Source organism: Vespa velutina, chromosome 1 (assembly GCF_912470025.1).
Source record: "Vespa velutina chromosome 1, iVesVel2.1, whole genome shotgun sequence".
In the NCBI taxonomy this organism is placed as follows: Eukaryota; Metazoa; Arthropoda; class Insecta; order Hymenoptera; family Vespidae; genus Vespa; species Vespa velutina.
This window is the reverse complement of record NC_062188.1, coordinates 10,019,912-10,043,454: the sequence shown is the minus strand read 5'-3', so window position 1 is coordinate 10,043,454 and position 23,543 is coordinate 10,019,912. Positions and strand designations below refer to the sequence as shown.

Below are 23,543 nucleotides of genomic sequence, written 5' to 3'. Positions count from 1 at the left end.
CTATCTATCTATCTATCTATCTATCTATCTATCTATCTATCCATTTATCCATCTATCTATCTTACTTTTGGGATTATGTAATTTCGCGATGTAAATCATAGTCTTTCGCAGGTGATCTTTTTAATAGAATCAGAGAGCGTGTTTTATCTCTTGTCCAGCACCTTAACGTGAAATTAAGGTTTCTTTCAGATATTAAACTATATGCCATTACGAGGACACCTTCTCTCTGCATTCACAATGGCGTATTACGATAAGAGGAGTGGAAGTGCCCCTTTTGTAAAAGTATAAAATTTGCAACCCCTGGCAAAATGCTCGTGTACCAGTATTATGCTAACGTAGACAAGGAAGAAAGAGATGGAAAGAGATTTTTATATCTCTTATATTTGCTGACCTTCTTGACTTCCAAATTTTTACGGCGTACATTCTTTATTGCAAAATCCTTCTTTCTTATTGAGCATTGATTTAGGTCTCTTTAAGACAGTCGAATGCTTATGAATATTTACAATGATAGATTCATTTTTACTACCTTTCTCTCTTTTTTTTTTTAACTTTATTAATAATTGAATAACCAATTATAAAAGTGGCCTAAGTGATTAATAATTATAGATTATTATTTTGTTTTACTAAAATAAGTGATAAATTCAATCTTTTTATTCTTTTTACTTTTTTTTATTATCTCACATCATATATATATATATATATATATATATATATATATACATTTTATTAAAAACGGATTAAAAATTAAATTTCAATGTAATGTATTTTATTACATAGTATAAAATTTAGTTATATCATAGATTTACATACCAACTTATATACAGAATAAGCGTAAAGTCTTTTCCATATTTCAAAAATTTATTAATACGAAAATATAAATACAGCTTAAGAATGTAAAATTTTTTGGAAATTACAGCACGATTTTTTTTTCTACAAATTCTTTTCAGATCACAGATCTGATTAACAGTCTGTTCAAACTTTTCATATCAACTTTTAATGTTTTTAATGGAGAATCTCTTCACACATACTCTCTTAAATTATCGCTGAGCTGAAATAGGAGGATTTCGTTTCGTGATATCACAAAATACATCGGACTTTCTATATAAAAGTCATTCTGCTACTATTAAATTGTATGTTTATGTATTTATTTACTTTATTAATGATGTTACTAGGTAGTAATTATACTCTATGTATAATAGAACTTTAAGAATTGGTTTTTCCGATGGTACAAATGTTAATAGTTCGTAATTTTTTTAAATATAGAAAGAATAAATTACATATATTAATACATAAATTCTGTTCTAAAAACTTCATATCGCTTTTTAATAATGTCTGAGATCATTTTGTAAGATAATTAAGGATTCTTCATAATTTCGTTTTATTTTGGAATATTTGACAATTACAGATATTTACGATCGAAAATTCGTACGATCTTCAGCTTTCTTTCTATACAAACTCGTTTAGCTTCATCTAATTCATGAAAAAGGAAAAAAATTTTAATATTCTTAAACGTTAATTTTCCCTTCAAAACTTAAATCGGTAGCAGTAATAATAGATATATTATAATTGCGACATGACTATCGATTCGTTTTTGAAGTGCTGTTTCACAGTTAAAAGAAGACTCATATTCGTTTATTTTGGGTAATAAACGTGAAAATTATTATACAAGATTATCGACATTTTTCATTCCCACTTTGTCTTTTTCTCTCCCTTTGTCTTTTTAAATTCCACATTATTTCGAAAAAGGACAATTGAGACACATTTTACTAACCGAGCACGAATTAAGGTAGATATTATAATTACAGGCTTTTTGAAGTACCACTTGTTTCATTATCTGCTCTCAAAGCTTATTGAAATATATGAAAGAGAAATAGATGAATTTTCTCACAATAAGAAATGATTGATATATAAATATTTTTTTTTTTTAATGATTCAAGGATATGACATTGTTAAAGTTATCAGAACAAAGTCAGAATGGATCTTCCATAGATCTTTTTAATTGAAAGAAAGTCAAATGGTCTTAAATTAACATCAACAATAAACTTTAGAAACCATGCCGATTGCGGTTGTTTAGAAATCAATATCTCACTCCGAGGGCTCTCTTTCTCTCTTTATCTTCAGAAGGAAAATTGTCGGAAGCATTGTAACGCCAAGTTCCAGAAATTCTCGTTTCGGTGAGATCGTGATGTGAAGTGCGGAATGTCGAAGAAAATTGCCCTCGTAGAGAAATCAAATCTCCATGAACTTTACGAAGAAATTCTCAGAGTTTGAAGTCGAGTTCTTCGAATATTTCTTCGTGGATGTCGACTACCATTAATTCCTCGACACTTGTAATCTCTTTTCAATGTTTTTAATATTATGATAATTTGAAGAATTTATATATAAAAATATATGATATATAGCAATAATTGATGTTTATATTGTTAATCAATTCCATTAAATAATCTATAGGTGTTCACGTATATCGGTTATATCAGCTACGAAGAATATTGAAAGATTTATCGAAAAGAAAATTTTGTCATTTGAAATTACTCTTTACTTTTGATATTTCGAGATGAAAGTTCCCATTTCGAACGTTTCTCTAACAAATGTGAGAAATAACAATAAAAGAAAATATATGCATAAGTTATGATAGTATGCAAGAAATTTGTACAATATGACTAATTTCGGACTGTTAGTCAATCAAAATCAAATTCTTTCTGTTCGAGTTATAGCTCCATGTAATTGAATTTATCGATTCTATTCGAGCAAATTACGAGCAAAAAGAGAGAAACTATATCTCGAATATATTAAACGTTAATAAATAATACGTATAAAACATGCATACAATTTTTGTATTCAGTAACAAAGAAAGAAATTTCTTTTTCGTACGAAATGATACGATACGAATTACGAGAAAACGTTCACCTAATTGTTCTAATGTTTAGAACTTCGTCGTTCTGGCGAAATGAAATAAATAGGAAGTATTAAACAAAATACATTTTGTTACGAAACGTAATTTATAACGTATGTGTTTTATTGAAAGTTTATCACAATTTACGTATCTCGCATCTGAAAAAGATTTGTAATGTACTTTAAGAAATTTTTTTCTAAACGTATATTACACTAAAACCATCGAAACTGTTAAATCGTAATGCCAACTTACGAAAAATCAATCCAATCAATTTCCCTTCTCCCTCAACCTTTTTCCCCTCTTTCGGCATCGTTTCTCAAGAGTAGTAGTCTATTTGCTTGGAAAACGAGATTAAATTCGTTTTCGCGAAGAAAATACCTTCTAGACTGAAAGAGAGAGAGAGAGAGAGAGAGAGGGAGAGAGAGAGAGAGGGAGAGAGAAAGAGAAAGAGAGAGAGAGAGAGAGAGAGAGAGAGGGAGAGAGAAAGTTAGATGGAGTATGTATGAGGATCTCGTCGAAATATTTTCCGATCCACCCACTTGACCCATGTGTGCACACGTTCAAGAGGGAAACGACAAGATACGATACCGTCCATAAATTTCCAATGGCTCTTGACGGCAGTTTTCGATTTTCTTCTCTTCGAGGCGGTCATGCGATGACCAAGACTTTCCACTTGTTTCAGAAAAAACGACAGAAAGAGAGAGAGAGTGAGTGTGTGTGTGTGTGAGAGAGAGAGAGAGAGAGAGAGAGAGAGAGAGAGAGAAAAGAAAGCTGTGTCTGTCTTGTAAAAGACTCTGTCTCTGAATTTTTCTTCGGTAACGAACTGCTTCCAACATAGATCTCGAGTAAATCGACGTGTGGATTCGTAGGTTGGAGAAAAAGAACGTAGAAAAAGATAAAAAAAAAAACAAAAAACAAAAAAAAAACAAAAAAAGTAAAAGAGAAAGAGAGAGAAACAAAATCGACGTCTTTTACTTCTTCTTTGTCTTTAGCATTATTCTGTCGTACTTGCCATTTTTTATCTTTTCTTTTTTTTTTTCTTTTTATTTTTCTCGCACGAACATCCCGAGCACGTTTCGAGATCTACCTTTTACTCTTTTTTTTTTTTTCTTTTTCCCATTCTATATAGTTTTATCTCTGACTTTGCTGCTGCACAAGATGCCTCGTTAAGAAGTCACAAGCCGATTCTCTTTCCATTAGAACGCTACTCTGACCCATATAGGTACGTCGATTCAATTTCCTGTCGCATTCTTTCGATGTTCACTTCCGCTTTCTCCAACTATCTTATACTCTCCCTTTCCTCACCCATTCCTCTTTATCCGCCTCATTACCAGTTTCGTAGCCACGAAGGCACGTCGTGAAGTTTACTTTCTCGATATATCTCGAGAAAACACCTTATCGATAACATATAGATTCATCTGTCGTTTAATTTCGACCAAAGATAATATTTTTCACGTTCGTGAAATAAATCTACGTGTTGTTTTTATACAAATCATTTTCATAAATCGTTGTGTCTGTCTTTGTTTTCCTTTTATGTTTTCCTCTTTGTTTTTTTTTTCTTCTTTTTTATAACTTATTAATGTGGGATATGAAAGAGTGTAAGTGAAATATAATTGAAAGAAAGGTTTATTGAAAATAACGCAGATTTAATGCTTTTTATTCACAACGATAAACTGACTGACTGACTGACCGATCGTTTTCTTCTTATAATTATTGTCATTCTTAAAATTTCTCGCGATAGTAATAAAATTAGAAAAGGAAATGGTAAGGGCGGAGTTAAAGTACAATTAGAGCATAGAAAGGGAAGGAAAGATACCAATTGATCGGAGACGGTCAGGATAGTTCATTTAAATTTTGAAACAATCCCATATGTGTCCCTTTTGTTCTGATCATTCGTATCGTGCCTAGGCATCTATTTTCACTATTTATTTATTGCATTGTCAGACACATTATTGAGGCTACGTGCTTGATTAAAAATGCCTAAGCTCAGACAAAGGTGGCAATGTGTTTTTTATCTATATTCTTCTTAGCGAGTGTCCAACGAGTTCCTAAGGGCAGATATTTCCAATAGTGATATATGACCCTTAGGAAAAAATATTGTGAACAATTGAGGGATGTACGTGTGCGTCAATACATACACACACACACACACACATACACAAATCCTGCATTAATTTTTTCTGTACGATATCACGTGACTAACTTTTAATCTGTCTTTTTCAATGGCTACGACGACGAAACATCTCGTTAGTGTGCTTTCAAAGATAACACCTCTCAATTTAAAGTCCTTATTATAAGCTTTTGAAGTTGGCTCCGTGTTTATTTGGAAACGTGTATAGTGTAATTATCATTAATGGTAGTTACGATACATTCATCGAGTCGTTGTGATTAATATAATCATTAAATTTATGTGGTCGTAGAATTTCAACATATTAATGTTTAATAATATAAACTAAATTTTTAAATGGATCTGTCGTTAACATATTACATTTTTGCGATATTATTCAGTCATTTGTGTTGTTAATATAATATTCTTTTTCCAAAAAGAAAATAACAACAAATAAAATAACAAATGAATTAAAAAGTTAAACGTGAAAGAAAAAGATTTGTAGATTTTTTGTTTTAAAATAATCCAAGTGATCTTTAACAGAAAATCCATTTCAATCGATAAGCAAAGAAACTAAGAATTATATTTGTATTTTGATATTTATCTCTTATTGATGATATTTTCTATCGGATTAATTATCATAGTTTCAATGATAAAAATAGTTGATTACTTACGCGCCAACGAAGGTCTAAAATGAATAGCACGTTGGTAGCTTAATATGGCTTCCTCGTAATTCTTTCTATCTTGTTGAAGGATTCCTCTAAAATAACAAAAAAAAAAAAACATTAGAATAATCAATGTTTATCATGTTTTCATTTATCAATATCAAATGAATAATTATAAATATTAATACAAATATAAATAATATTTAAATAAATTTTATATTTTTTTAATATTTTAATATTATTTAAAAATATTTTTATAAATATTTAATTAATATTAAAAAAAAAAATATATATATATATATATATGTATATTTGAAGTATATATAATAACGAGTTATATCATTATATCTATCGTTATATCGTTATATAAATATCATAGTTGAATATTCGATAGAATAACCATAAACGAAAGTTACAGTGATGTTAATCTCTTCTATCCTAGCACGTTGTCGTAGTGAAAATAATGAAAATATCACTTGCCGAGTGATGATTTATCGGCCGTTAGGTTCATATGTGCCAGAAGAACGCTTTATCGCTAATATTTTTCTCGTTCTTATGTGCTATCAGAATTGGAATGGGCCTCGGTTATAACTTTTTCATATACATAGTTATTTTCCTTTGGCTACGTTCCATGATATTATTTTTCTATATCTTTTCTAACGATTTTATTAAATGTCTGGTTAATAAATGCCAGCTTATCGTCATCCATTGTTTCGACAAGTGTATTTATCGGCAAAAAAGACAACAAGTATTCTGTGATTGATCCTTCCGTTAGGCTATGTCTTAATTTTATTCGTAAGAACGGATTCAAATTCAAATACATCGAGTTGAATTCAGCGGGTTATCGAATCAGAACAGTTCGTACTTTCAAGTTATTTTTTATAATCGACAATGTCAAGGTACATTGCAACTTTTGAAATAAAGCCAGTTTCGATTATCATCCTTCTGTTTTCCTTTTCAGTCTTTTACAAATGTAGATATATGTATTTAGATATACTTATACATAGTAATCAAAAAAGAAAAAAAAAAAAAGAAAAAAGAAGAAAAAGTAAAAAAGATAAAAAATATATTATATATAAATGAAGAGTTATGATAGTTTAATTTGTTGTAGTATCCAGGCAAAATTTTTGATTTTATTATCTCATACAATTATTAATTTCCCTCTCTCTCTCTCTCTCTCTCTCTCCATTTCTTTCTCTCTTGCTCTTCATCTCACCTTTCACGTCAGAACACGTTGGTGTTATCAACACGTGAATTCGACGTACTGCCGTGGGCGTCAGAAAAAAAGTCGTACTAACGACACGCTTTGTGAGAATGACGCGTGGTGAATGAAAAAAAAGGAAGGAAACAAAAAAAGAGAGAAGAAAAAAGCTTTGCGAAAAAAGGGACGAAACGAATTGGGAAGAGAGAGAGAGAAAAAGAGGAACTGGACAGACAGAGCGTACAGAATATTTTCTTTTTTTAATGCGCGAACTGCAAGTGACGAAGAGTTTCCTGTTCGTTAACGAGCCACTACTACTCTGTATTCGTTAATTTTCAAGACGTAGATTTTCACGAATAGATTTAGTCGATTTTTTTATTTTTTTATTTTTCTCATTTATTCTCCCTCTCTCCCTCTTTCTCTCTCTCTCTCCCTCTATCTATCTATCTATCTATCTATCTATCTATCTATCTTTGGTTCTATTCAGATCTTTGATTTCTTTTTTCCTCTTAATAATCATTAATTTTGATGTTTATATTTCAGTTCGTCTATTTATTCGTCTGTTTGTTTCTTAATTTGTCTATCTGCCTGTCTACCTATTTGTCTGTGTTATCTGTTAGTCTCTCTTCCTATCTCTTTCTCTCTCTCTCTCTCTCTCTCTCTGTCTCTCTTTCTACTATGTTGCTTAATTTATTATTCACTGTCTAGTCATATGAAGATTTGTATACGACAGAACGATGCACTGCGATGCTCCTAATTCACGGTAGAATTAAAGAAAAATTAAAGTATATATCTTCGGGCGTTCTAGACACTTTTCTCACAATGTTTGTTGATTCTTCGATCCATGAATAGTCAGAGGATACCTTCGCGTGTACTATAACCGTATCGTTATAACTTCAACGGAAATGGATTTGGGTATAAAAAAAGAATAAAAAGTGATTGGTGAAACGTAAAAAGGTGGATGTTACACGGAGAAAAATATCTGATAAGAGAAACATTTTTTTGTCGTTCTTACTATTATTATTATTTTTGCACGGTGAACTCCACCACTGGAATTATGCACACGATTTATTGTATAACCCACGCAGATACGTATCTAAATGTATATATTATATGTGGAAAGTTATCGCGTGCAAACGTGTGAGATTACAGGAAGGGTGATAAATTTGTGCGATGAAGCTTCGATGACGCATCGAAAACGCACGGACGCTTTCTCTCATTTTCTCTCTCTCTCTCTCTCTCTTTCTCTCTCTCTCTCTCTCTCTCTTCTTTGCTTTTGTTGTTTTGTTTTAATATTTTCATACTACTTGTTCTTGCGAGTGTGTACGTATATATGTACTTCGGCACAAATAAAAATCGTCGATATTGCGAATTCAAAAAATCGTTTATTCTCACAATAAATTCATATTTTGCATCATCATCATCATCATTATTATTATTATTATTATTATTATTATTATTATTATTATTATTATTATTATTATTATTATTATTATTATTATTATTATTATTATTACTATTATTATTACTATTATTATTATTATTATTCATATTATTATTATTATTATTATTATTATTATTATTATTATTATTATTATTATTATTATTATTATTATTATCATTATCGTAAATCGTGCATGGATTCAACATAAAATCTTGTTCCCTTCTCCCTACTTCCATGCTCTGAAAATCGAGATCCTCATGCACATTACATTTTGTGAGTGCTTTATGCATCGACCTTCGATGACAAAGCACGATTTCCAATATTTCTCACTATAGCGTGTTGGCTCGTCGAAAATTTTATCCACGCTCGCAGCATCGAAATGAGAGAGAGAGAGAGAGAGAGAGAGAGAGAGAGAGAGAGAGAGAGCAGGAGAGAGAATGAGAGAGATACAGAGAATGGGATAAAAAAAAAGAAAAAAGGGAGAGACAGAAAGGGAATTCTAGTGCATGTGAATCTTTGAAAGAACGAATTGGAAAAAATGAGTACGTGAGAGAGATAAAGAGAGAGAGAGAGAGAGAGAGAGAGAGAGAGAGAGAGAGAGAAAGAGAGAGAGAGAGAGAAAAAGAGAAAGAGAAATGGAAACGTTTCGCTTGCGATGATATTCGTCCATTTAGGTGTTGCACCAATAAAATACAAAATGGCCGTAAAGTTTTCCCTTCGTATCGTGCCGTCACGTCATAACGCCGCAACTGATAAACGGCAAAGCGACGAGAAACAACGGTCTTTTCAACTGACCAATTTGCGCATTGAAAATATTTCGTATTATACTTAAATATTTTTCTCTATGTTATGAAAAATGGAAATACGTTTTAAGCCGATTTTGAATCCTTCATAAAAGATTGAGGGAATTAAAATCGAACGTCGATAGATACGTTTACATTTGTCAACGCAATTAATAATTGACACGTAATTGTAAATATTCCTGTATTTGATCGAAAACAAAGACTGTACTTTTGTATATTTTAGATAAATATTAATTTAAAAAGTTTATAAGTATGTATTGAAAATTTAAAAAAATCGAACATCTGATTAAGCAACTCTTCAGTGTTCTTAATTGCTTGATTTATTTTTGTAGAAATTTTCAGGAAAAAAACATAAAATATTACGTATTTATATATTTCTTGTATAACTAACAAGGAAGAATAGGTAACACGAAAATTCAAAAAATTCTGAACTTTGGGTACGAATAAGATATATCATCCGTAATACTATTTTTCCATACCATAATTCGGTTTTAAAGGAGTGTAATCATCCCTTGAAAAAATATCAAAATTTTCAGTTTCATAAAATATCTCAAAAACGGTGAATGTTATCTAAAAAAAAGTTTAAATATAAGTTGCATTGTGTCTATCGAACTGGGTAAGAAGTATTTTTGAAAAATCCATGATTTTCGCGTTATTCCTTCTATTGATATCGTACTTAAGAATTAAATAAATAACAAACGACGAAAATAGTCATACAAAAAGAGAACTGTTATACAGTTATAATTAAATTTAATATTTATAATTTCCATGCAAATTAACTGAAAATAAAAGTAAATTATTCAAGTATTGTCTCCTGAAACTAGTTTATTAAAGAAAGAGGCTAAAATGAACTACAAATATAATAATAATTTATTTATTTAACTGAAAAAAATCTTTAACACATAAGTTGTTAACAATTATAAAAAGAAGGTATTCGGAGGTATTTTAAATATATACTACAATAAATTTTTTTAAAGAAAGGCGATGAAAGAGAGAGAGAGAGAGAGAGAGAGAGAGAGAGAGAGAGAGAGAGAGAGAGAGAGAGAGAGAGAGAGAGATAACTTGAAAATCATATTTTTCAACAATTTTTTTACACTGTTTATCAAATATAACGGAACAATGCAACTTCTATTTAAACCTTTTTTTCCCTTTTTTCTGCATATTTTAATTCATGAAATAATATATTAATATAATGTACCATTGAAATTAGAGATTTTGTTATAATTGTTACCAACAATGGATAATTTACGAAATCATAAAATGCTTACATTTCTATAACTGTATATTTTATAAATTGAAAAAGTGAATCTTGAAAAATTACTAAAGAATTAATACACTTTGCACGCAATCCATGGAAGATTGTCATATCAAGAAATAATTTAAGCATCATATTTAATATGATTAATTAGGATATCAGTAATAAAGCGTTATGCTTCATAATAATACAACGTGCGATATAAAATTATGACTGAAAATCTATCAGATTTGTATTTTTCATTTGCATGAGTGTGTATCTGTTTATGGCTATCCGACGGATCGCGTAGAACTTGAATAATATTTTACATTTTGAAATAAAACCGAGATATCCGGAGTAACAGTAACTCCTAATTCTAACTAAAAATTCTAATTGAAATTATAAATAAATATTAAATTTTCTTTTACCATCGATTGATTTATCATGTTGAATTACTTTACTGAGAAAGTTCACGAAGGAACTAACGAAAATTCGTGTAAAACTTATCTCAAGAATTTCATCTTTCGTTCTTTTTAAGATCCAACTATCGTCGTATTTGTCAAATACTCGGATTAGAAGAAGTACTTCTTAGTTTCATCTTCTTCTTCTTCTTATAAAGTCGACTCGTCGTGTTAGCTGGGCGTGGACTTCAACGATGTGGCATAAATCGATCAATGTATGTACTTACTTACTTACTTACTTTCTTACTTACTTACTTACTACTATTTTTGAAAGAGCAGCCTCTTTCTATGATGGCGGCAGCTCGACGTAAAAATACGAGAGCCACGCTCTTGCGATAAGTTATTGCCGTCGTCGCCCACGTCCACGTCCATGTCTATGTTTACGTCGTCTTCGTCTTCGTCGTCTTCGTCATCTTCGTCTTCGTCGAACCGTGACGCGCATCGAAAGGTATAAGCCACGTTTGGCTTATGGATTTCACATAGCCCCATTGACATAACGACAAGAATGATAAATCGTTACTACGACGCGTATGTACTTAACGAGTAAACGTCCGATTGGACATGTGCGTTAGAAAAATCTTCCTTCGAAATTTTATATATATACTCGATTGATCGAAGAAATTGAAGTTTCTTGAAGAAATTTTTAATTATTAAATAAGAATATTTATTTACACGATATATGTGAAGAACGTTTGATTTTTATGGAATATATTAATGTATTTTGTATCATTGAAAATAGAAACAAAACATATGAGAAATGAAAGAATCCAAACAATCGAATTGATTAACTTTCAGCAATTAGATTTGATCATTTATAAAAATTTTCATTTTTGATATTATTTGTCAATCTATTGTATCTGCCCGTATTGTATCACAAATATTTTATTATTATATAAAATATCGGTTTAGTAACGATAAACGTTAGAAACAAATTTCACTTCGTGCGGAAAATTGAAACGCAAATTTTATTACTTTCGGGTAACAGAGATATTATTTTATTTTTCGCGCCAAACACGTTTACACGTATTTCATTTCTCGTTAAAAAGTAATATACTTTATTTCAGTAGAATATTTCTGAAATAAAATTCGAAATTCAAATTAAAAAATCGAAAAATCGAATTGACGGCGCTTTTCTACGATATTATATTTGCAATGAACCTTAGATGGATCGAAGAAGAAAGGAGCTCATTCCAGAAATATTTTTGCACGGTCTCATCCCTTTTCTCGAGGTCGAAAAGAGAGCTCAAGGCATCGTCCTATAAACTAGGTTTCGATGTAACTTCAGAGCTTATCAGTTCGCCCACGTTATAAGTCGAGACTTTCAAAATTTTCAATGTATACTCTAAAACTTTACTTTACTACCTCTACTTTCTGTTCTCTATCTTCTTCTTTCTATCCATACATCTGTCCCTCTTTTTCTCTCTTTTTTCTTTCTCTATCCATCTCTATCTCTCTCTTTCTCTCTTTCTCTTTTCTTACGCTTCTGCAAAATTATTCTAATAGAAGAAAACTCTGATATGTTCCCTCTTTCTCTCTTTCTCTTTCTCTCTCTCTTTTTCTCTCACTTTCTTTCTGCTGCTTGTGAAACAAGAACTTTTCTTCTTCTTTCTTCTTTCAGTCCTATTTGTGTCCTTATACACCTCATCCTTCATCTTTAATCATCTTTAGAATAAATCATAATAAATATAGAATATTTATATCTCTGTATAAATATAGAGAGATAATATCCATTCAAATACATTATCTCATACGAAGTAACGTGATCTTGTGAATAATTTTGCAGAACTGAAGATTTTTCATAATTTCTTTTTTTCTTCCTTTTTTTTATTATTATTTTTTTTTTTTTTTTTATCGATCGAGACCCAAAGATATCACAGAAGGGAGAAAAGAAAATAATTAGAAATGTTATAGTCATCATTAAAAATACGACATTATTTCTTTTCTCTCGTTTTTACTTTTCAGAAAGTCCTTTTGTAATAACGATCGTTCGATTCTGCTCATTTCTATTCAAAAAGAAAAAATTGAGTAGTGCTGGCGTTAAAAGTTTCGTCATTAAAAAAGAATTACTTCGCGGCTTCCCCTTCATAACTTCGCAATTTCAAATATATCCGCATTTAAACTTGAAAAAGCTAGATGAGATGATGAAACACGAGAGAAGGTAGAATTCCTCGATGCAATGAGAATTCCATATGAGTCGATCTCATCAAGAAAAGAGAGATATATAGACAGCCAGATAGATAGATAGATAGAGAAAGAAAGAGAGAGAGAGAGAGAAGGAAAGAAGGGAAGAAAGAAAAAATGAAAAAATACTTTCTCATGATTGATAGACCGACAATTCCGATATCCTACAATGAGAATACCTCATCTCAATCGTTTTATTTGAAATGCATCCGCATATCTATACGAAATATCTATGTCTAGTAAAACAAATGAAGAGTATCTTTCTCTCTCTCTCTCTCTCTCTCTCTCTCTCTCACGTACATACATATTCTTTTCTCTCTACGTAACAAATACGGGTGAACGAATTTATATAGAAAAAGAAAGTAATTATCTCATAGATATTTTTAATGATCGTACAGATCTGATATCGACAGTTAGAAAAAAAATATTAGCATTGTTTCATTGCTACATCTTTTTATGATTAAAATCAAATAATAGTATATAAAATGAAAGTATTAATTTTTAATGAATCTATGAAACGAATATAAAAATTTTTTATGAATCATATGAGAAATAAAATTAATGATTAAGCAATTTGAACAAAATTATTATCTACCATAATTTTTTCGAAAATTTATTCCACGAACTTTCTTTGTATTTCGAAATTATCGAAAATGATGTATGTAACGAAGGGGAAAGGGAGAAAAAGAGAAACGATATACGTCAGGTTTCAAGATAAAAATGCGAACCGATCTCATGGGACACACATTGCCAAGGATAAATGTACGTTTGCGACACGACTTATCATACTCGCGTCGAAGCACAAATGAATGTCGCCGCGATCGTCCTGGTACCGATATCAAAGTGTTAATCGGTCGATCACGATACGCTCGTCGACTATTATCCCTTTTTTCCTCTCTCTCTTTCTCTTTCTCTTTCTCTTTCTCTTTCTCTTTCTCTTTCTCTCTCTCTTTCTAGTCTGTCTGCGCGATAATCTGTTACTGGCGTTTATGAATTTCGAAAAATGTCGATATCCGACAAACGATGTTTCTATAGAAATAAAAAAGGCTATTAAAACATTATTGTTTTTTATAAAAAGTGTAAATAATTATTATATATAATATATGTATGTAAATAACTCATGTTTGATGTACCTCGAATTCTTCAAATAAATTCATGCTCATTCAGTATAAATGATCAGTGTACATGTATATGTATGAGATAAGCTTATCGATAGTTAGACAAGGAATGGTAGGTTCTAAAGTTAGTTGTGTGTATGCATGCATGGGATAAGTAAGTCTATCGACAGTGGAACAAAAAGATGGAAGCTTCTAGCATTAGTTAACTGTATGTATGTGTGTATGAGATTGGTCGGTGTCGAATAGAGCGTGGTCTGTCCTTTGCGAGTTGCGTGTTTATGAGAGGAAGAGAAGGGGCTGAGATATTGAGAGAGTAAGTGAGATGGAAGTGCAGCGTGATATAAAGGCAACGAAATAAGAAATAGAACAAAGAGCGATAAGGATTACCGAATGCGTTTGTATGAATGTGAGTGGGAATAAGAAAGACTACAGGAAAAAGAGTAGTAGTATTTTAATTGTAACACTTTAAGTATAGTATATCAATTCAATAAAGTACGTATTAACCAAAAGTGATTGATCCGAGTTAGTCAATTCGTATCTTCCAGCTAAGGTTTCAAAAAATATCCTATGATATATATATATATATATATATATATATATATATATATATAAATGTATATATCTATGTATATTTATGTATAATAAAACACATAAGATAATAGATAGATACAAGTAATAACTATAACGAATTATATATAATATTTTAGCGTATCTTACATTACATTATGGAATACCAGAGCTAATTAATTTTATGATTATGTAATCGTATAGTATGATGTTTACAAGAGGTAGTAATACAATATTATTTCATTGGTTTTCCATGAATTATAAACTGGGATATACACCTTTTTCTCTGATTTAAATTAAATAATAACAGACGTGCTGAATAATTCATCAAATAAATCATAAATCGTGAGTTTAATATTTAATCAATTAATTTATGAAATAAACGCATAATGAAAGATATATATATATATATATATATATATATATATATATATAATTATTACTGCGATACAATGTCTGATTAATGATACGATCATACTACTGATTTTTAAACCAACATTTGTTGATAATCAGCTGAAAAAGTAAGCTCTTTTACGATAGATAGGACCTAGAACGTTTCGATTATAGGTGACTTATCTAATCTCATCGACACCTTTCTCTACGTCTATGCGCGAAGAAAATCAATTTTGGTAGTCGATAGCGTTCACTAGAAACGCGTTTATCGTTCACGACATCGCGGTGTGACGAGCGTCATCGCCATTGTCGACACCATCAGTGTCGCCGTTGGTGAACGTTCTGTCAATGAACGTCACCCTTCGCAATCTCGGTCACCTCCCTCCGTACCTTTTCTCCACCTTTTTTTCTTCTTTTTTCACTTTGACCGATTAAAAGGAACGTACGAAGAATGTAAAATTTCGATATTTCAAAGCGATTTGAGAGCTAATTCAAATGAGCGTAAAATTTTTTAAAAAGAGGATAATTTATTAACCCTTAAATGTACATTTAATGCAGAATTTCATTTTAATGCGATATGCGATGTAATAATATATATTTAATTATTTAATTTCTCATTAAATTTCGTAAAAGAAATAATGAAAATGTTATTTTTCGATTATTCCCGCTTTAATATATGCTTTTAATCGATAGTATAGAACATTTTTTTTTAGAAATTTATATCAAAAAAGTAAATCGCACTTTAAAATATTTAAAGAAAAGAAATATATATGCATATATATTGGATTGGCGACTAAGTGATTGCCGGATTTCAAATAAGAAGGAATCGACAAAATCCGCAATCACTTAGTTGCCAACCCAATATATTTATATATGAAATTTTAAGTATCAAAAATAAGAAAAAATATCAAAGAGGTTTGTTAACGCACACCTGCGTCTCTCCATTGTTCGCGGCACTTTGTCTTAAGGGTTATATATTACCATCGGAAATATTTACCCGTGTGAACCTATTGGATATTAACTAACAAAATGTGTAGATAAAAACACGTGACCACCTTTGTCTGCGCTTAGGCATTCTTAGTAAAGTACCTGGGTTTTGATAATATGTCAATCCGGCCAATAAGCAAATAACGAAAGTAGACGCCTAGATGCGATAAGCCAAGGATTATCTGGCTTCTAGCTTTGTAATATCCATTGTCAACCTTTAATCACACGATCATTAGAACAAAGGGGGCATACACGGAATGTTTAAACATTTCAACAGAGTATCCCCGACTAATGGGCATTTATTTTTTCCCTTTCCATATTTCAATCCCGCCCTTTACCACTCTCATCTCAGTCTGTGTGAATAGTTCTAAAGACGTCAAAAGAGCAGTTAAGTTACATCTTTCAGACTCACAACATCTAAGCTCTTAAGCCTCCTTCAGAAGCAACCAGTACAACTAACTACACATCATACACGAAACGCACAAACTCATTGTAACTCATTTAATCAAATACACGGTGATAATTATATAGCGCGCATCATTTAATATCGCGCATATACTTCTAAAATTCTCATGGGATCCTTTAAAAGAACGCGCGGTCTCCCATTAATTTGCGGGAATGCGGCAAGTGGTATTTTGCTGATGACCTACAACGATATCCTAGCCAAGTGCCGCTGCCCTTATTCATCGCGACCAGTGAGTCTATAGTTCGGACAATAAGGACGAATATTTTCCGTGCGAATCGATTGTCATCAATGGTCCGGTGCGAGACGTACATCTAAAATCGCTCTCGTCATCAACAAGGTTAATCAATTTAACTTGATTCGAGTATTAAAAAAAGTAAATAAATCTAATGATATGCAATTATATAAATTTTCACTTCGTTTAGTATGAACCATTAACACAAACCTACTATAATACTTATAATACTTATTTATATATCACATCATTAATCTTAAAGTATTCATTAAACGACTTTTCTTGCTGACGAACATTAATAATTTTATTTTCATTTTTTTCTGAAAAATAAATGAGAAAGAATAAATTTTGAACAGGAAAAGGGAAAATAAGAGAAGTGTTTGGTATGTGTTGGTTGGTGGTTGGTTGGTGGTGGTTATGGGATGGAAAGGCCTAATAAAAAAGTCCGTAGGACTCTCAGCGGAATTATTGCTCCTTGAATTCCGCTAAATTGGGATTCCGTTGGAAGGCAATCGGCCCGGAAAAAGAAGCTCTCGTCGATAAGAAACGATGGTCCTCGACGAATATGGCCGTGGTCCCGTATTTATTCGTGAAAGAAAGAAAGAGAGAGATCGAGAGGGAGAACGAGAGAGAGAGAGAGAGAAAGAGAGAGTAATAGTAGTAGGAGGGAAACGACGTTTGCGTTTTTCGCCAAACTCAGCCTTAACCCTCGCGCTTCGCATAGCAGTTGGCAATGTTCCCATGAAAAAAGCTTGTCGAAACTTTGAACTCGATCGAAGGAAGAAATGATCGCGAGAAAATCGGGCGTAAAACTCGCACGAGCTGTCGTTGAGAATGTGTCTAGGTTCGTGTCTTCGTTTAGATTATATAAGTACCTGTATGAATGAATACATATATGTATGTAGATATTTATATGGGATACCAGCTAAATAATATTGAAACGATGTGGGATCTTTCGACGTTATAAAGCTGGAATTAAAAGATATATTTAAATCTCTAAAGGAAGTGTGTTAGGGAAGACCAAATAGCAAGGCAAATGTTCTTGGCTCGAATTTTTAATAAGACATTTAAAGTGGACCTAAGATTATAGAAATTCATATTAGAGATATTTTAATCGTATATAAATATCTATATTAGATTTATATATTTCATTGTATTATTTTATTGATCTTTTTTTATAATATACTATAATAAATTACAAATCAGTAAGAATTGAATATTAGATAAACATCTAAAATAACTATACAGATCGTTTAAACTTCGATAATTTGATTAGCAATAATAACGAAAATTATTGAATATTTTAACGTACAAATCTCGTTATTAACACGAGAGGATAAAATATGTATATACATATACAATAGAAAATTTGTTCGATAGAAGTTCTGATGGAAAATCTAAAATTTCATACACACAGGCAAGCGTGCATGAACATACACACACACACACATGTGTATACTATATTAAATTTATATATTTCATTCTATTCTTTATTGATCTGTTTTTTTACAAATACTATTATTATTCCTCAATAATAATTAAATGTTAAATAAATATCTTGAACAAATATATCGATCGTTTAAACTTCGATTATTTTATTACCAACAATAACGAAAATTATTGAATATCCTACTGTACAAATCATTAACAGGAGAAAATAATATACATATGTAATAGAAAATTTGGTCGATAGAACTGACAGACGTTTCGGCGGGAAATTTAAAATTTACACACAGGCACAGAAAAATGTCACGTGTGCATACGTACGTCATAATAAATAAAAAAAAAAAAAAGTAGAAATACGAATAGAGACACGGAATGAAACCACAGGAGTTTCGTTGTTTAATTTAATTACCCATTAATTCGAAACAGGTCTGCAACCGAAAGATAACACGGGCAGAGGATATTTAAGTGCTTTCCAGCGATATGCCATCCAAAAAATAAAAAAGAAAGAAAAACAAAATTAAAAAAAAGAGAAGTATTACCAAATCGATCATCGTTGCGGGACGAGGGGAAAAGGGTGAAGATTGGAAAAGGCTTGAACAAGAGGGGTCAGTTAATCAGACCATTCGTTACAGCTGTCAGTTACACGTTTCATGCCGAAACGCAATCCTGTCGGTGAAATTCTTTCGTGCGACGATTGAAGTCGTGTCACGTGCGCGTCAACGAAAACGCCGCAGAAATTTCCGCCACCACACCGGAAAAATAAAAGATAAAAGAAATAGAGAGGAAAATTCGACCGCAATAATTATATTCGTTACCATCCTTGTTCGATCGTTTGTTTTAGTCATGGGAACGATAATTTTATGTGACAAATTGTTTTTCCGATCGAATTATTACGTAAACTCGACGTTTTTCTCGTTTTTATAGTTAACAGTATTATTTTCTTTCATAATTCTGATCAACTACTGATTTCCTTCTCTGTTTCTTTCTCTCTCTCTCTCTCACTTTCTCTCTCGTATAGACGTTTATCTCTAATTAACGATCTGGATAACAATAAGCTAATTAAACTCCTACACAACAAGTTATTGGCTCAATAGACGTATTTACAATAGTTCTCCTTAACAATGAGTTACGTTTCGATTGCTTAACCTCTAATGTGAACTTTCCTCTCTCACTATTTCTTTGTGTGTATACATATATATATATATATATATATATATATATATATATGTATGTATATTTTGTGTATATATATATGTATGTATATATATATATGTATGTATATATATATATATATGTATGTATATATATATATATATGTATGTGTATATATATATGCATGTATATATATATATATGTACATATATATACACATACATATATATATATACGTATGTGTATATATATATGTATGTATATATATATATGTATGTATATATATATGTATGTATATATATATATATGTATGTATATATATATATATATATGTATGTATATATATATGTATGTATATATATATATGTATGTATATATATATATTTCTAATTCTCTGTTTCTATGATGCATCAATTTCAAGAGATATGTTACAAGCTTCTATCCATATCCAACAGATCAAACTTTCCTTAAATCAACACCCGATAAATCATGTTCGACGGTCTTGTCCGAAATGGTCTGGAACTTTGTCGGTGATCTTTGGTTTACTATCTTACTAGTCGATAAATTATTTCGAATGGCAACTAGGAAAGTGCATGCAACGTTAACTTAGAAACTTCCTTCGTTCGAAGATCAATTTCAGTGATTTATACCTTCATTTATGATTATTGTTCTTGTCCTGTCTTGTTGAACGATATATATATATATATATATATATATATATATATATATATATATATATGTACATTTATATAAATTAATTCATATTAAAAAAAAAAAAATAATTAAGGTCGATCGTTGATTTCTCTATTGTGTTCCAAACAATGATAATATTTAAAAGTGCTCTTATTATCATTAGTATAACTATCAAATAATAAAAAAGATATATATCAAATATTTTAAAGGGTATATATTATTTTAAAGAGTATATATTATAAAACTCTTAATCAGTATATAATTCCACAAAAATTTTGTTTTTACCATTTTCGTTCAATCTAGATGAAATTTTTATAATTGCTATTTATGATCTGATATAAAATTTAGATTGCTTAATTTGTGGAATTATTAGCTATAAAATAAGCTACAAGGATTTAAATGAATAAGACAGAGAGAGGAAGAGAATGTCGATGTACAACCGACGTGAAGTACATAGGAAGAAAGAGAAAAAGAGAGAAAAAAGAGAAAATTGTAGAATTAGACTAAAAATGCATTGATTAAATAATTTGTGATCCGCGTTCTATGTTTCGTACTCTATATGAACACATTCCGTTTTCTAATGGTGCAATAATAATGTTTTCTTCAGATCTGGCGATTTGGGTTTAAAATTCAAATGCGAAAGAAAATATTATTTTCTTACTTCAGTTCTTACAGTAGTTCTCGATCTTCCGATAAACAGATAGTATCTTAAGCATACTTTTGCATTTTCTGAATCAATCGAAGATAGAGCTCAAACAGTCGAAAAACTTTTATTTTGAGTTTCAAATATATCATCACATATGATACAACATCACATATGATCTGAATGCTTGATATATTACTTAAAAAAAAAATACAAGTGTTTTTTTAAACCTGTTGACGCACACGTGCGTTTCTTAATTGTTCACAATACTTTTACAGAATTATATATTACTATTAGAAATATCTGCCCTTGAGAACTTGTTGGATATTCGCCAAGAAAACGCATAAATAAAAAACATAAGAAATTGCCACCTTTGTCCGAGCTTAGGTATTTTTTGTCAAGTATCTAGTTTTTAATAATGTATCATAAATAGTGAAAGTAGACGTCTAGGCACGACGAGCCAAGGGTTGTCTGGCGTCTAGCCTTAAAATATCCATTGACACCCTCTAATTTACACGATCACTAGAACAAAGGGGCATACATGGAATGTTCAAACATTCCAATGAACTATCCTAACCAATTCCCAACTAATAGATAGCCATGCTCAGATCATACTTTAACTCTGTCCTTTTTATTCTCTTTCCTAATTTTACTACAGTCTTCAATTCTAAAGACACCAAAAAGTTAGTCAAGTTATACCTTTCAGATTCACGACATATAAACTCTCGAGTCTTATTAAAGATTAGTGGCTATTACTCCTTCAGAAATAGCCAGTACAACTAACTACACATCATTACATAAAACATATCAATAATTGTATCTTATTTCAATAAATATATTGTGATAGCTTTAATTCATGCAATATTTATTGTCGCGTATCTATCTCACAACTTTCATGGGATTCTTTAAAAGAACGTGCTTAATATGCGGGAATACGGTATTTTGCTGACGGCCTTCAACAGTATCCTAGCCCTTATTCATCGCGACCAGTGAGTCTGTAACTCTGACGATAAAGAAGAGACGGGGGAAATTCTTTGTGTAAATTGACTATCATCGTTGATCCAGTGCAAGACGCGTATTTGGAAACACTCTCGTAGTTGCGTCCTCACGACGCAACAAAATTTTAGTCCTTCGAGCCGGATTCTGGCAACACTGATCCTGTGAGCAGTCTAAGGAGAAGCCAAATTACTACGTAAGGGAATGAAGTAGTCGCCTCACGAGATCACTTATCCTTTACAACGAAACACCAGACGATCAACGAGCCGTCGAAAGTTGCAGCGAAAAGACCTGCAGCCTTCGGACTCATCTACTTGGTAACACTACACCTCTCAAGTAAGGTCGATTATTTTTTGAGCTTCATCTTTTCCTATTCTTCTCTACAATAGAAGCCTTTGCCTGCAGAAAGCTTAAATAAATTGAAGCATAAGCATGGAACTTTCAAAAGTTAATTAACGCGTTTTAGAAACACAATTGAAAAATGTTGAGATAATGGAAACGTAGATCATCTAAAGTAAAAAATTGCTCGTATAAAAGAAACCTTCACTAGTTTTGATGAAATTTAAGATACATTATTAAGATACCTCCTAAATGCGAAGACTTATTTAGATGAAAAACTTGATATTGAGGATGATTATATAGAGACACTGTCAATTGCACAAAGATTAATGAGAGAAGGAGGACCGTAGCATGCGAGGTAGCATGCGTTCAATCGGAAACAGAATCTACAACGCGATTATTATCTACTAATTTAAACTTAATCGAATTACAAATTTACCACAAATTTCATTGCCTACTTTCAGCGGTCAATATGAAGATTGGCCCGCTTTCGCGAATCAATTCAAATCGGCCATTCATGACAATTGAACTCTAGACAACTGTAATCGGTTAAACTATCTGAAGTTGTGCTTACTGGGTGAATCCGCGTTAATCATCTTATCTATAGATATTACTGCGTCCAATTATGTGTTCGCTTGGTCAATGTTGGATGAGTATTATAATCTGCCACACCTAATAGTAGAAAAACATTTAAAGACGATTTGCGACTTACCAAAAATGCAAAAGACATTGTACCCTGAGGTAGTTCCCTTCGTAAGCACTGGATTCCCGATCGAGTGGATCTTCCAGGATCAATTTTTAAAATTTTTACATGAAAGAAGAAACTCACTTCTACAGATACACTCAAGTTAACACGCAAAAACAGGTCATCGCGGCTGACAAAAATTTTCCGACGCAGATCAAACGCAGAGACTATCTGAGCTTCGAAGTACTCAGACAAGCTATCAAAATCGTATAAACGAACGCGACGACCGTGGACATGATTTCCATTGTATGTGGAGCGAATCATTACACATCCAAATGTCGTAAGTTAATCGAAGCAACGATCGAGCAACGTCGCGAAATAGTCGAAAAGGCAAAACTTTGCCAAAATTGCCTCCGTGCGAATCACGACGCGAGCAAATGCAAATCCGGGACTTGTAAACGATGCAATCTCCCACATCATACCTCACTTCATAACGAAACTACGCTTTTGGAATCAATAGTATCAAACATAGTTAGATTCCCCGCTGTGAATTCTTTTCAACGGCCGTAGTCCAACTTCAGAACGACAATCGTACCAGCAATTGTCGGATGTTGATAAACCCCGAATCTGAGGTCTATCTTATATTCGAAAATATGGCAAACAAATTGAATTTTTGGCAGAAACACGTTAACGTTCCAGTCCGCGGATTGTACCATGATAAAGTTGTTCGAGATTCGACAAAAGTGTGTCTTCAATCATTGAAAACCAAGTTCTCGGAAAAAATAGATTATCTCATATCACCCAATATATATCAAACATTACCCGCACGTAATGTAG

At 31.4% G+C, this 23,543-nt stretch overlaps 1 protein-coding gene across 2 annotated transcripts in view; it reads right to left on the bottom strand.

The window, feature by feature from the left end:
• Window positions 1-23,543, bottom strand: part of LOC124956056 (protein O-mannosyl-transferase TMTC2) — a 242,873-nt gene that overhangs the window by 38,885 nt on the left and 180,445 nt on the right. For both annotated transcript variants that reach the window (XM_047511434.1, XM_047511428.1), the window contains one exon: window positions 5,675-5,760. In XM_047511434.1, coding sequence (XP_047367390.1) covers window positions 5,675-5,760 — 86 coding nt within the window. The remainder of the gene's footprint in view (window positions 1-5,674; window positions 5,761-23,543) is intronic.